Here is an 11,873-nt window from a genome sequence, read left to right as displayed (position 1 = left end):
CTTGAAATTAGAAAACTATCCAGTGGATCAGTGTTTCCCAAACTTGGAAACCCGCTTGTGTAGGGAAAGCCCCTGGTGGGCTGGGCCAGTTTGTTTACCTGCCCCGTCCACAGGTCCGGCCGATCGCGGCTCCCACTGGCCGCGGTTCGCTGCTCCAGGCCAATGGGAGCTGCTGGAAGCAGTGGCCAGTATGTCCCTCGGCCCGCGCCGCTTCCAGCAGCTCCCATTGGCCTGGAGCCGCGATCGGCCGGACCTGCGGATGGGACAGGTAAACAAACCGGTCCGGCCCGACAGGGCTTTCCCTACACAAGCAGTGTCCCAAGTTTGGGAACCACTGCAGTGGATGAAAAACACCCGCAGGCCACTCTGCTCAGTACCCAGTATCTGGATGGGCAAAACGGTTTGGATACGTGGCACTTGACTCTCCACAGAGATTGTGGCCTGGAATTTTCTTCCCATAAAATCAGGCTTTGCCAGCTTGCCCCTCTACCTCTCAATACGTTTGCTTTCATCCCAAAGTCCTTGGAATAACATTCCCTCCCCAGTAATCTGAAGAATCTGGAAGTCACAAAAATTAATTTGAAAAGCTGCAGTTGTTCACCATCCCCCCGGACGGAATCGTCTTTCAGTAGCTGGAGTGTTGAAGTAGCATTTGTACATACAGTAGCCTTTTCTGGAAGGAAATAGATGAAATTCCAAATACCTTTGCCTCTTAATAGTAGTTTTAAATGACTGACTTCCTGCACGAGGGTCTGTCTTGCTTTTACAACTGGGTTATTTTATGGAGGAGTTTTCTTCACTGGTGCTGTCCTGATGCACACAACCCTTCCATTAATTTCAGTGGGATATGAAAGGGAAACAGGTTTGGACCCTTAGGGTATGTGTACATTGCACGCTGAGCCTGGACTCTTACTCAGGTTTGAGCCCAAGCCCCCTCTCCATCCACACACAAATCAGTCTGACTTAGGTCAGCAAACACCCAGGCCCTAGGACCCTGCTGGGGGCTAGGGATTGGAGCCTGAGTCTCTCTGGGCACGTCTACACGGGGATAAAAGACCCATGGCACAGCTGTGGTTGGCCCGAGTCAACTGACTCAGGCTCACTGGGCTTGGTCTGCAGGACTAAAAATTGCTGTGTAGACGTTTGGGCTCGACCCAAACTCTGGGACCCTCCCTTGTTGCAGGTTCCCAGAGCGCAAGCTCCAGCCCAAACCCAAACATCTACTCAGCAATTTTTCATCCCCAGAGTTCTTACCTCAATGAGCCTGAGGGCTGAACCAGGCCAGCCTTGGGTCTTTTATCCCTGTGTAGATATACTTTCTGAGACTCGGGTTCAGGCCCTGTCATTCTGCAGTGTGGACACAGGTCAGGCTGCAGACCCGAGTCAGAAGGTCTGCATGGTGCAGTATGGATGCGTTAGCACGGCTCTGAGACCCAGGTCCCAGGCCTACCATGCAACATGGAGGCTCAAGCATGGGCTTGGAAACACCGGGTCCCACAGACCCAGACTTAGTGTGCGGCATAGGCATAGCCTCAGAGCTGTGGGGTATTTGTTGACTGATGGAGGCCCTGTTGATTTGTGGTTAACCCGTACAAGGGCCTGATGCTAATCCCATCAATGTCAAGGGAAGGACTTTGATGGGCTTTAGATCAGGCCCCAAATTAATAAACTGAGTCCCTGTATCCAGCCCTGGTGTATTGTGCCCAGACATGAGAGTATATACATCAGCCTGGGCACAATATTAGAGCTCAGTGAGAGATTTCACCTAGTAAACCTACAGGGCTTTAGGCTGTGGCTAAAACAGCACTTTTCTGTCCATCCAAAAGGATGCTTGTGTTCAAAAGGCATATAGGCACACCCAGGCAGGTGGAAATTTAGCCCTCACAGGACTGTCAAAGGTCTAGCCCTGCACAGCATTCGCACACATGCGCACCTCACAAAGATGTTTGAAAAGGGTTTTTGGTGTACCAGGCTATTTTATCACCTTTACAGCTTGACCTGCTTCCATCAAGACCAAGAGTTGCCAAGGCATCATTTGCCTTAGCTCCCTACGTTGCAGGGCTGAGAGCAGACAGGACATCCGGCTAGATGCTGAACATAAGCTTGATGTAGATGGAATGGAGGAAATGTCTGGAAGCTACTTTTCTGTTTCCCTGATGCTGGGTCTGCCAGGGCCAAAATGGCCTCTGAAATAATTTAGAGCAGCCTACGGGCAACTCTAAATTGTGCTAGCTGGAATGGTCCTATAGGGGTCACGCACCTGGCTGAGGATTGGGCAGAACATAGTCCACTCCATCTCCTCCTGCCCCCGACACACCTTGACCCCTCCTTTATGATTCAACTCTAAGAGTTGGGTTAAAGAATCCATCCAACATCTTCCTTATGGAAGCCCACATAAACTAAAAATATATATATTCTTTGACGCTTGCAAATCTTCAAACATGTTTCAGGAGCTCATAACCAACGCAGAGATTTTGTTTCCTTTTTACCCAAGAAAGGTTTAGGAAATTATTTAGGAAAACTTAAAAAATAGTAGGCAAAAATTGTGTTGCAGCACTTAGAAGGAAAGGTGAGAGTTAAATGAAAGATGAGTGCTCTGAAATGGTTGGAGCGCTGAATATATTTCACTATTTACTGATTTCAGCAAGAATTTCTTGGACCCAACTGCTGAACTGTCAGACTTCAATCAGGTGCAAGATGGGCAGCCTAGATAATAATGTACAAGTCTTGTCTCATAAACCAGGAGTCTGTTTAAAGCCAGCAGTGTTTTGATTCTTTTTCACTCTACAGCTGCCAATTTTAATAGCTTTGAAAGTGTAACACAGCAAGTCTGCAAGCTTCAAGGAGAGAAAGGAAAGCATGAGATTAGTTTATGGCTGGTTTGCAAGCCTCAGACAATCAAAGGGGATCAAATAGCTATTCTGTTCTATCCAGTTCTTATATTGTGCTTGCTGCTTTGGTATCCGAGTGTCTAGATTTATCTAATCTACCGGCATCAATACTCTTTCAAAGGTTACAAAATGAGTGCTTAGACTTGAATGTAATCTTTATAATGATGTAGTTGCTTTGAGTGGAGGAAACATTAATTTCCAAAATCCCAAATGACAGAAGATTGCTTTCTAGAACAGTTTCATTACTAATGCTATTTTAAAGTTTACATATATATTTTAAATGTAAAGCACATTACAGTTTATTTATATACACATACGTATATAAATAAATGTAATGATGCTGTACATCTAAAACGTAACTTGTATTACTAATAACATATTAGATTATTATTGAAGTAATTATATGCATCTGATTGACTGTTCACTAATTATCCTCTCTGTTTACTGTTTGCACTTCACTCAGCTTGAACAAGAAAAATGGGCTAGTAAGTTCCATTCTTTTCCTAGTCAGAATCTAGTCACTTTAGCATTCTGGCTCTTGTGCACTAGCACAATGCTCCAATACTCCAAGGTTACGTTTAAACCCAAATGAAAGCTCGTTTCATTGAAAGTCAATAGAAAATTTCCTAGTAATCCTAGTTGCTTTTACAGAAGAGAAATTTTGGACATAAACTTTTGTGAGGATATGCCTTTAATATGTATGTTCTCCCGATATGCATCAGGTAGCAAATACATTGTACAAGCATTGCTCATGTTGGTGAGAACCCATTCTATTACTCCTGATTGCAGTGGGATGACTGGATGCAGGAGTCCCCCAGTGTAAGTTAGAGTTGGGCCATCTAGCCCGGTACTAGTAGTATCTTTAACAAGGGCACCGTGTAATCATTCTTCCTTCCGTTTCATTTGTAAACGGGTGCTGCACAACACTGCTTCTCCCCCTCTTCCCCCCGCCCTTTAATTTCCTGGCAGTGGAGTGACAGAGAAAATGTCTCGATGTTCAGAATCCAGAGGACTTTGATGCTTTAGAAATCAGATCTGAACAATTAAGGTAGCAAAACTTCAGCATTTCCAGTTTACATGACATTAATGTTACATAATAGCAATTGAATGTAATTAGAGATGCCTTCCTACACTGAACTGCAGAATGTGCACAGTTTAGCTACTTTGTAACTCCTCAGCTAAAACTAAATACTTTTATTTTTCCTTTAAACTCCCATCTGGTACAAGGCTCCTGCATCTTGCAGTTGAAGTGGGCTGATGCTGAATCACTGTGGGTCTATCTTTTAATTATGGAATTGCTTTCATTTCCTTCCATTGTGTTTGATTCTTTCCAGCTTTAAAAGATTCCAGTAAGAGATCCATTAACAGCGACTGGAAAATTGAGCTTCCTGGTGAGTTTCAGATCGCAGGCACTACTGTCCGGTACGTGCGAAGGGGTCTATGGGAGAAAATGTCTGCCAAAGGACCAACTAAAATACCACTGCACTTGATGGTAACTTTATATCCTTTGTTTATGTTTCTTAAGTGATGCAACATAAAGGGTTTATATCCAAGCTCAAAGTTCAACTTCAACTATTTGCTTCCTCCCCAGGGTTTTAAGGAAAATCTATTGCTTCTCCCCCTGATTTCTTTTGCAGGGTTACAGGGGCAATGCTTACATCTCACTTAAGGTCTATTTTGTGTCAGCTTGCAATCTCCATAGAAGCGTCACACTGTGATGTACATTACATAATGAGACATAGACACTGGTACAGACCCAGTTTTCCAAGGGCCTCTGTGTTTTGTGCACATAACCATTTGCACATGTAAAAGGACGTTGGCTCAACTTCCTAGTTGACTCACCCCAGTGTATGTTTCTCTGTTTAAATGACCTTTTGCTCACACAGGTAATAAAAGATGCACATTTTGTGTATGTACAAAACACATGACCTGTGCAAATTTGGCACTATATTGATTTACACACACAAATCATCTTGAATTATATATTGAATAGACTGAGAACTGTTAAATGTCTTTGCTCTGGTTCAACATAGTCTTTCTATTTACACAGGATGTTATTTTATAAACACTGAAGCAATGTGAGTCAAGAGACCTCTTGGGTCAGGAGATTAAGAAGCTTTTCCCAGCGCTGTCACTGGCTCAGTGTGTAACTTTGGGCAAGTCCTGTAATCTCTCTCTGACTTAGTTTCTCCATCTATAAAACGGGGATAATAATACCCCTGCCTCCCATGGATGTTAATACGTGAATGTTTGCAAAGGGCTTTGCAATTCTGGGATAGAAGACACTATAAAAGCACAGCATAGTGTGAAGTATACACTGCTCCTCTAACTTCTATTTTCTGTCCACTTTGATTTTTCTAGGCACTGTTTCCTTTCTCTGTGACTTTCTTGCCAGGATCTGCCTGCCCCAGCCCTTCTTTCGACGCTGCTAAAAATCAAACGGCTCTCTGCTTTTCCTCACCTAAATTTGTAGGGCCCCTTTTTAATCTGCTTTGCGCTGCTCTAGTTTTCATTTTCATTGTCCTGTTTGAAAAGCTCAGAGCTACCATGAACTTTTCACAAAAAAGGTATAAGAATATTAACCCTTCCCTCTTCACATTGCTTTTCACATGCAGCTCTCAAAGTGCTTTACAAAGAAAGGGAAGTGTCGTTACTCCCATTTTAGGGAAGAGGTGTGGAGTGACTTGCATGGGTCACACAGCAGGCCAGTGGCAAAGCTGAACTGAGATTATTCCTCCGTATTCAAAAGGGCACATTTGGGGATTCCTGCAATTCCCTAATGTATTCATGAAACTCATGGTTTGTGCATGTAAAGCTAAACCTGTACAAAAGACTTGGGCCTATATTTTCTATTAGCGCTTTTTAAAAGTCAAATTTCCATGGTGACTTCTTCAACATTAAGAATGTCAGCTTCACAGTTTGGCTTAGATCCAGACTTTCCCCCCTGAAACCAAACCTCTTACAAAGTAGCCTGTATATTACTGAAGAACTGTCTGTCCTCAGGGCACCATATAAAATATGAATTTGCGTGAGCTCAGGTTTGTAAAAATGTTGTGTAAGATTCCTGTGCCTTTTGTGGCTAGATCTGACTATTCCCAGGTTTTCCTTGGTTGAGGCTCACAGCAGTAGATTCTGGTGCTGTCAATTTTGAAAACTTGAGCATTGCTGTGTATCTTTTTTTTTTTTTTTTTTTTTTTTTTTTTTTTTTAATGGAAACAAAAAAAACAGCCACCTCCCCGCAAATATCCAATAAAATCACAACAAAAAGGATTGTATTACTAGGAAGCTTCAATTCCAGCCTCACAGGGAGGTCTATTGAGTTCAGTTCTTGTGGAATTCCCGGTGCGGGAGTGTCAGGTGGAGGAGTTAGACATTCCCTCCATGCCGGACACCTTTGATGCAGCTAAGGACCTTATAGTGATGATGGCACAGGCACCAGCGCCGGCACCACAAAGAGGCACCGTGCCTTCTAAGGGCAAGCCAGTGATGATGCGGCACCGCTCCCCCTCCCCTCGGCACCGCTCCCCGGCACCATCTCGCTCCGCACCGCCTTGGTCACCGAGGTCAGAGTCCTTGTCGGACGCGGAGGCAGAGTCTTATGCCTCTCAGCGAAGCCAGCACCGCTCTCGGCACCGTTCTTGGCACCGCTTCAGACAAGAGGGGAAGGGCAGATATTGCCTATGATGCCGTGGCCACCCAGTGTCAGGCGCCGGCTCAGTGGCCCTTCTGGACCCGGTGGGCCTATCACCAAGCCCAAGGGTCGGGGTCCAGATCCTTGTCAGTGGTATCGGAGGCACAGGCCCCTCCATCATCATCACCTCCGCGAGGCCAAGAGATGGGCACACACGCCAGCACCGAGACCGCAGCGGGACACAGCACCGGGGCCGGCACCGAGACTGGCACAGGCCTGGAAGCCCGCACCGCTCCCAGCACCACGCAAGACGTGTCGGCACAGGGGGATCTCCACAGGCTGGAGAGTCAGGAAGATCCGGTCCTCCCACAGGCATCTTCCTCATCCTCCCCAGTGAGACCGTGGTGGGCACATCCACCACGCTGATGCCATGGACAACAGCCCACCAGGAGTTGCTCAGAAGGGTGCCTCAGAATTTGGGCATGCAGGCAGAGGTGTCGGAGGAGACCGACCCTACCGTCAACACTCTGGTGCCTGAAGGTCCCTCGAGGGTAGCTTTGCCCCTTATTAAGACCATCCATAACATTACTAATGTGTTGTGGCAAATGCCCACCTCTCTTCCCCCCCACAGCCAAAGGGGTGGAGAGGAAGTATTTTGTGCCTTCAAAAGGGTATGAGTACCTTTTCACTCACCCTCAGCCGGGAACTCTGTGGTGGCGGCTGCCAATGGAAAGGAAAGGACAGGACAACCGGGACTGACTCCTAAGTCCAAGGAGGCAAAGAAGCTGGATCTCTTCGGTAGGAAGGTTTATTCTCCCGTGAGGGCTCCAGCTTCACGTTGCCAACCGCCAAGCAGTCCTTAGCCGCTACAGTTTTAACCCTTGCAACGCGTTGTCCACATTCAAGGAGCTACCGCCGGCGGACTCCCTCTCAGAGTTTGCTGCTGTCCTCGAGGAAGGCAAGGTTGTTGCGAGGACCTCCTTACAGGCCTCCCTAGATTCGGCGGACTCGGCAACCCGCACTTTGTCAACAGCCATAGTCAACAGCTCCTTCTCATGGCTTCAGGTGTCGAGACTCCCGCACAGAATCCAGCAGACAATTCAAGACTTGCCTTTTGACTGCTTAGGGCTTTTCTAAGAGCAAACAGACTCTAAGCTCCACAGCCTTAAAGACTCACGGGCAACACTGAAGTCCCTGAGGCTTCATACACCAGCCCCCCAGAGGAAACATTTTAAGCCGCAGCCTACCCCTCGCATCTACCCTGCTCCCCCTAGACAGGATTGTGTATCACTATTCACAGACAATACAAAAGTGATGTTCTATATAAACAAATAGGCTGATGCTTGCTCCTCTCCCCTGTGCCAGGAAGCCCTCAAGCTGTGGGACTTCGGCATTGCCTGCTCGATACATCTGGAGGCATCGTATCTCCCAGGTTCCCAGAACGAACTGGCCGATCATCTCAGCAGGTCATTTCAGAACCACAAGTGGTCCCTCCGCCCGGATGTCGTGACCAACACTTTCCAAAGGTGGGGATTTCTGCAAATAGACCTGTTCACAACACGGCGCAACAGGAAGTGTCAGCAGTTCTGTTCCTTCCTGAATCACAGCCCAGGCTCACTCGCAGATGCCTTTCTCCTCCCTTGGAGCACCTGCTGTATGCATTCCTGCCCTTCCCGCTCATTCACAAGGTCTTGCTGAAGGTCCAAAGAGAGAGAGCATCAATGATGTTGATAGCACCAGTATGGCCACGTCAACACTGGTTCACCACGCTTCTAGACCTGTCGGTCGACACACCTATAACACTGCCCCGGTCCCGGACTTGATCACACAGGACCACAGCCACCTCCAACATCCCAATCTAGAGTCTCTCCACCTCACAGCATGGAAACTCTGTAGCTAAACCCCTTGGAGCTCGCATGCTCAGCCTCTGTTAGGAAGGTTCTCCTTGGCAGCAGGAAACCATCCGTTTGAGCCATTTATCTGGCTAAGTGGAAGAGATTCTCAACTTGGTCACTGCAAAAGGACACTCTGTCGTTACAGTCATCGATTCCTTTCATCCTGGACTATTTACTGCACCTAAAACAGGAAGGCCTGGCAGTGTCATCAAGAAAGGTGCACCTGGCCGCCATCTCGGCTTGCCATCCCGGTTCTGCTATTTGCTAACCCCATGGTTTGCCGCTTCCTCAAAAGACTAGATAGACTCTACCCTCAAGCAAGACAGCCGAGCCCCCCATGAGATTTTAACCTGGTGCTCTCAAAGCTGATGGGCCCTCCTTTTGAGCCCTCTCTCCTGCTCTCTCCTCTATCTTTCCTGGAAAGTGGCATTTTTAGTGGCTATAACTTCGGCCAAGAGAGTGTCTGAGCTTAAGGCCTTGACACCCGAGCCCCCTTATACTGTTTTTTATAAGAACGAGGTACAGTTGCGGCCACACCTGGCTTTCCTCCCAAAGATAGTTTTGCAATTCCACGTGACTCAGGACACTTTTCTTCGAGTGCTCTTCCCTAAGCCGCATGCTAGTAACCGGGAACGAATGCTCCACTCCCTGGATATCAGACAAGCGTTAGCTTTTTACATTGAGTGGACAAAGCTGTTTAGAAAATCAACACAACTCTTCATCACAATTGCTGAGCGACTGAAAGGGCTTCCAGTGTCATCCCAAAGGATCTCTTTATCGATCACGGCCTGTATCAGGACGTGCTACGACTGAGCAAAGATACCTGCCTCAGCATTAATAGCACACTCCACAAGAGCGCAGGCTTCCTCGGCAGCATTCCTGCTGCAGGTGCCCAGTCAAGACATCTGCAGGACAGCAACATGGCCATCAATCCACACCTTTATGTCGCACTATGCCATTACTCGGCAGGCTAGAAATGACTGCAGTCTGCAACTCAGTGAACTCCGACTCCTCCTAGGAACTGTTTGGGAGTCACCTACTTGGAATCGACATGAGCAAGCACTCAAAGAAGAAAAAGTGGCTACTTACCTTTTCATAACCGTTGTTCTTCGAGATGTGTTGCTCATATCCACCCGCCTCCCCTCTGTCGGAACATCTGGCAAGAAGGAACTGAAGAGGCGGTGGGTCGGCGGGGACCTATATACACAGCCATGAAGGCACGACTCCAGTGGGCCCCGACGGGTACCGCTAGGGGAAAAACCTTTCAACTACTGTGCACGTGGCACGCACACACCTACTTGGAATGGATAATGAGCAACACATCTCAAAGAACAACAGTGACGAAAGGTAGGTAACTGTTTTGTCTGGTTCCAAATGAGGTGTGTGGTTGACCGGTCAGTTCATAACTCTGGTGTCCGTAACTCTGAGGTTCTACTGTAATACAAACTGACTTTTCAGTCAGATATTAACAGGGGTGATTTTTTTCCTTTCTCTCCCGCTTCCCCAGATATGCTTTAAAGATGGGCGAGAGACCAGTATCGGACCATTAGAACAAATATGCAGCCCAAAGTCATTGGGAGAGTAATAAACAAAGCTCATTTAAAACATCACATAATTTATTTGAAACTCTTTTCTCAATTCAAATATTAATCTTTTCCCTGAAATAGGATAGTGGTTTTAATTCTTTCAACAACAAGAATGAAAAGGATGGTTACCAGTTACCTCTAAATAGAAAACTGTTGTCTAAACAACGGTGGAACACACATGACTGACAGAGAGCCAGAAGCCTCACTGAATCCATTGTGACTTGCATTTGAAATCAATTACACACACACACATGCATATTATATGTGGCTATGAAATTGGTTTCATATGGGCCCTTCGAGTCACTCATTTTGTTTCCATACTGAGATAATAAGGATCTCATTTAAGGAGCTGTTTTTTAATACTTGGGGCATTTCTCCAAATGTGTTACTGTAAGTATATTTCTTGGATAAATGAATGTTTGTGTAGCTAGGCCTATGCTAGACCGCCTCTTGGCAACAGAGGACAACCAAACACTCCCGGAGCACAGAGATGCTTTAAACATGACTGTTTCCGTAGTGCAATAGGATGGGCTGCTCATATCTCGCGTGCTTAAATAAAGTCAGAGCTGGACTTGAGTTCTCTGCTGACTGTTGCCTAATGTTTTGGATTCTGCAGAAAGCTTTGTAAACATGATGATCATGTGGTCCATAGCGGGCTTAACTTTGGCTTCAAGCTAAGAATAAAACATGCCTTATAGTGATAGACTTGAGTGCAATCTATTTACTTTACAAAGCGAAGGTTACGGGGTGACTTGATTACAGCCTATAAGGAGGAAGAAATATTTAATAATGGACTCTTCAATCTAGCAGAGAAAGGTCTAATATGACCTATGGCTAGAAATTGAAACTAGACAAATTCAGACTAGAAATAAGGTGTCATTTTTTAACAGTAAGAATAATTAATCATTGGAACAATTTACCAAGGGTCATGGCAGATTCTCCATCACCATTTTTAAAGGAACATTGGCTATTTTTCTAAAAGCTCTGCTGTAGGAATTATTGTGGGAAGTTCTGTGGCCTGTGCTGTACAGGAGGCCAGTCTAGATTATCACAATGGTCCCTTCTGGCCTGAGAATCTATGAAAAACAAAGTTTCCTCTGTAGCCAAAGCAAAAACTTCTCTTTGTTTCCCACTCCTCATGGAAGATACTTTTCTGTCCGGACTTGTTTACTGTGGAGATCAACTAAAAGGTGCAGCGTGCCTGCTGCCCTTACAGTGCTCATCTATAGGGAGTCAATTGCTGCAACTCAAATGAAACCAGGCAAAATTTTTCAGACCGTTTATTCACTGAAGTGCAGTTTTGAGTTGACTGAAACTATTAGCGAATTTGGGTCCAATTTAGCAAATAGTTTTGGCTGGAAAAAAATTTGACAAAAGTCAAAACATTTTGCTTCAATTTTATTAAAATGAAACTTTTCATTTTGAAATATAGTTGGATTTATTTTGGGGAAAAAAATTAAAAAAAAAGATAAAAAATGGAAAAAACAAACAAAAACAATTGTTTCAGGTCAACCTTCAATGAAATTTTGGGGAGATTTTTTGTTTCAGCTACTGAACCAAAATATCAATTATTCAGACAGCTCTAAACTCAAGTCCAGGCTTCGAGCACATGGACGATCATTTTATGCCCCATCCCAGGTCATGGGTGCTTATAAACCTTATTTGATTGGGGTTTTTAAGCGGGTTGAAAATGTGTTTCCAGAACAATGAAGAGTCAGAAAGGAGCGTACCTGTGGGTGCCTGCAGGGCCGGCTCCAGGCACCAGCTTGGCAAGCAGGTGCTTGGGGCAGCCACTCCGGAGGGGGGCGGCACATCCAGCTATTCGGCGGCAATTCGGCAGACGGTCCCTCACTCCCGCTCGGAGCGAAGG

The 11,873-nt window shown here is 45.9% G+C and overlaps 1 protein-coding gene across 1 annotated transcript in view; it reads left to right on the top strand.

Moving 5' to 3' along the window:
* Positions 1-11,873, top strand: part of ADAMTS17 (ADAM metallopeptidase with thrombospondin type 1 motif 17) — a 262,300-nt gene that overhangs the window by 189,930 nt on the left and 60,497 nt on the right. Inside the window, exon 17 of the mRNA XM_026648360.2 lies at positions 4,226-4,383. Coding sequence (XP_026504145.1) covers positions 4,226-4,383 — 158 coding nt within the window. The remainder of the gene's footprint in view (positions 1-4,225; positions 4,384-11,873) is intronic.

This window comes from Terrapene carolina, unplaced genomic scaffold (assembly GCF_002925995.2).
Source record: "Terrapene carolina triunguis isolate 2854851 unplaced genomic scaffold, T_m_triunguis-2.0 Scaffold67, whole genome shotgun sequence".
NCBI lineage: Eukaryota > Metazoa > Chordata > Testudines > Emydidae > Terrapene > Terrapene triunguis.
Note: the sequence above shows the minus strand (reverse complement) of the source record. Positions and strands in the feature narration are given on the sequence as shown.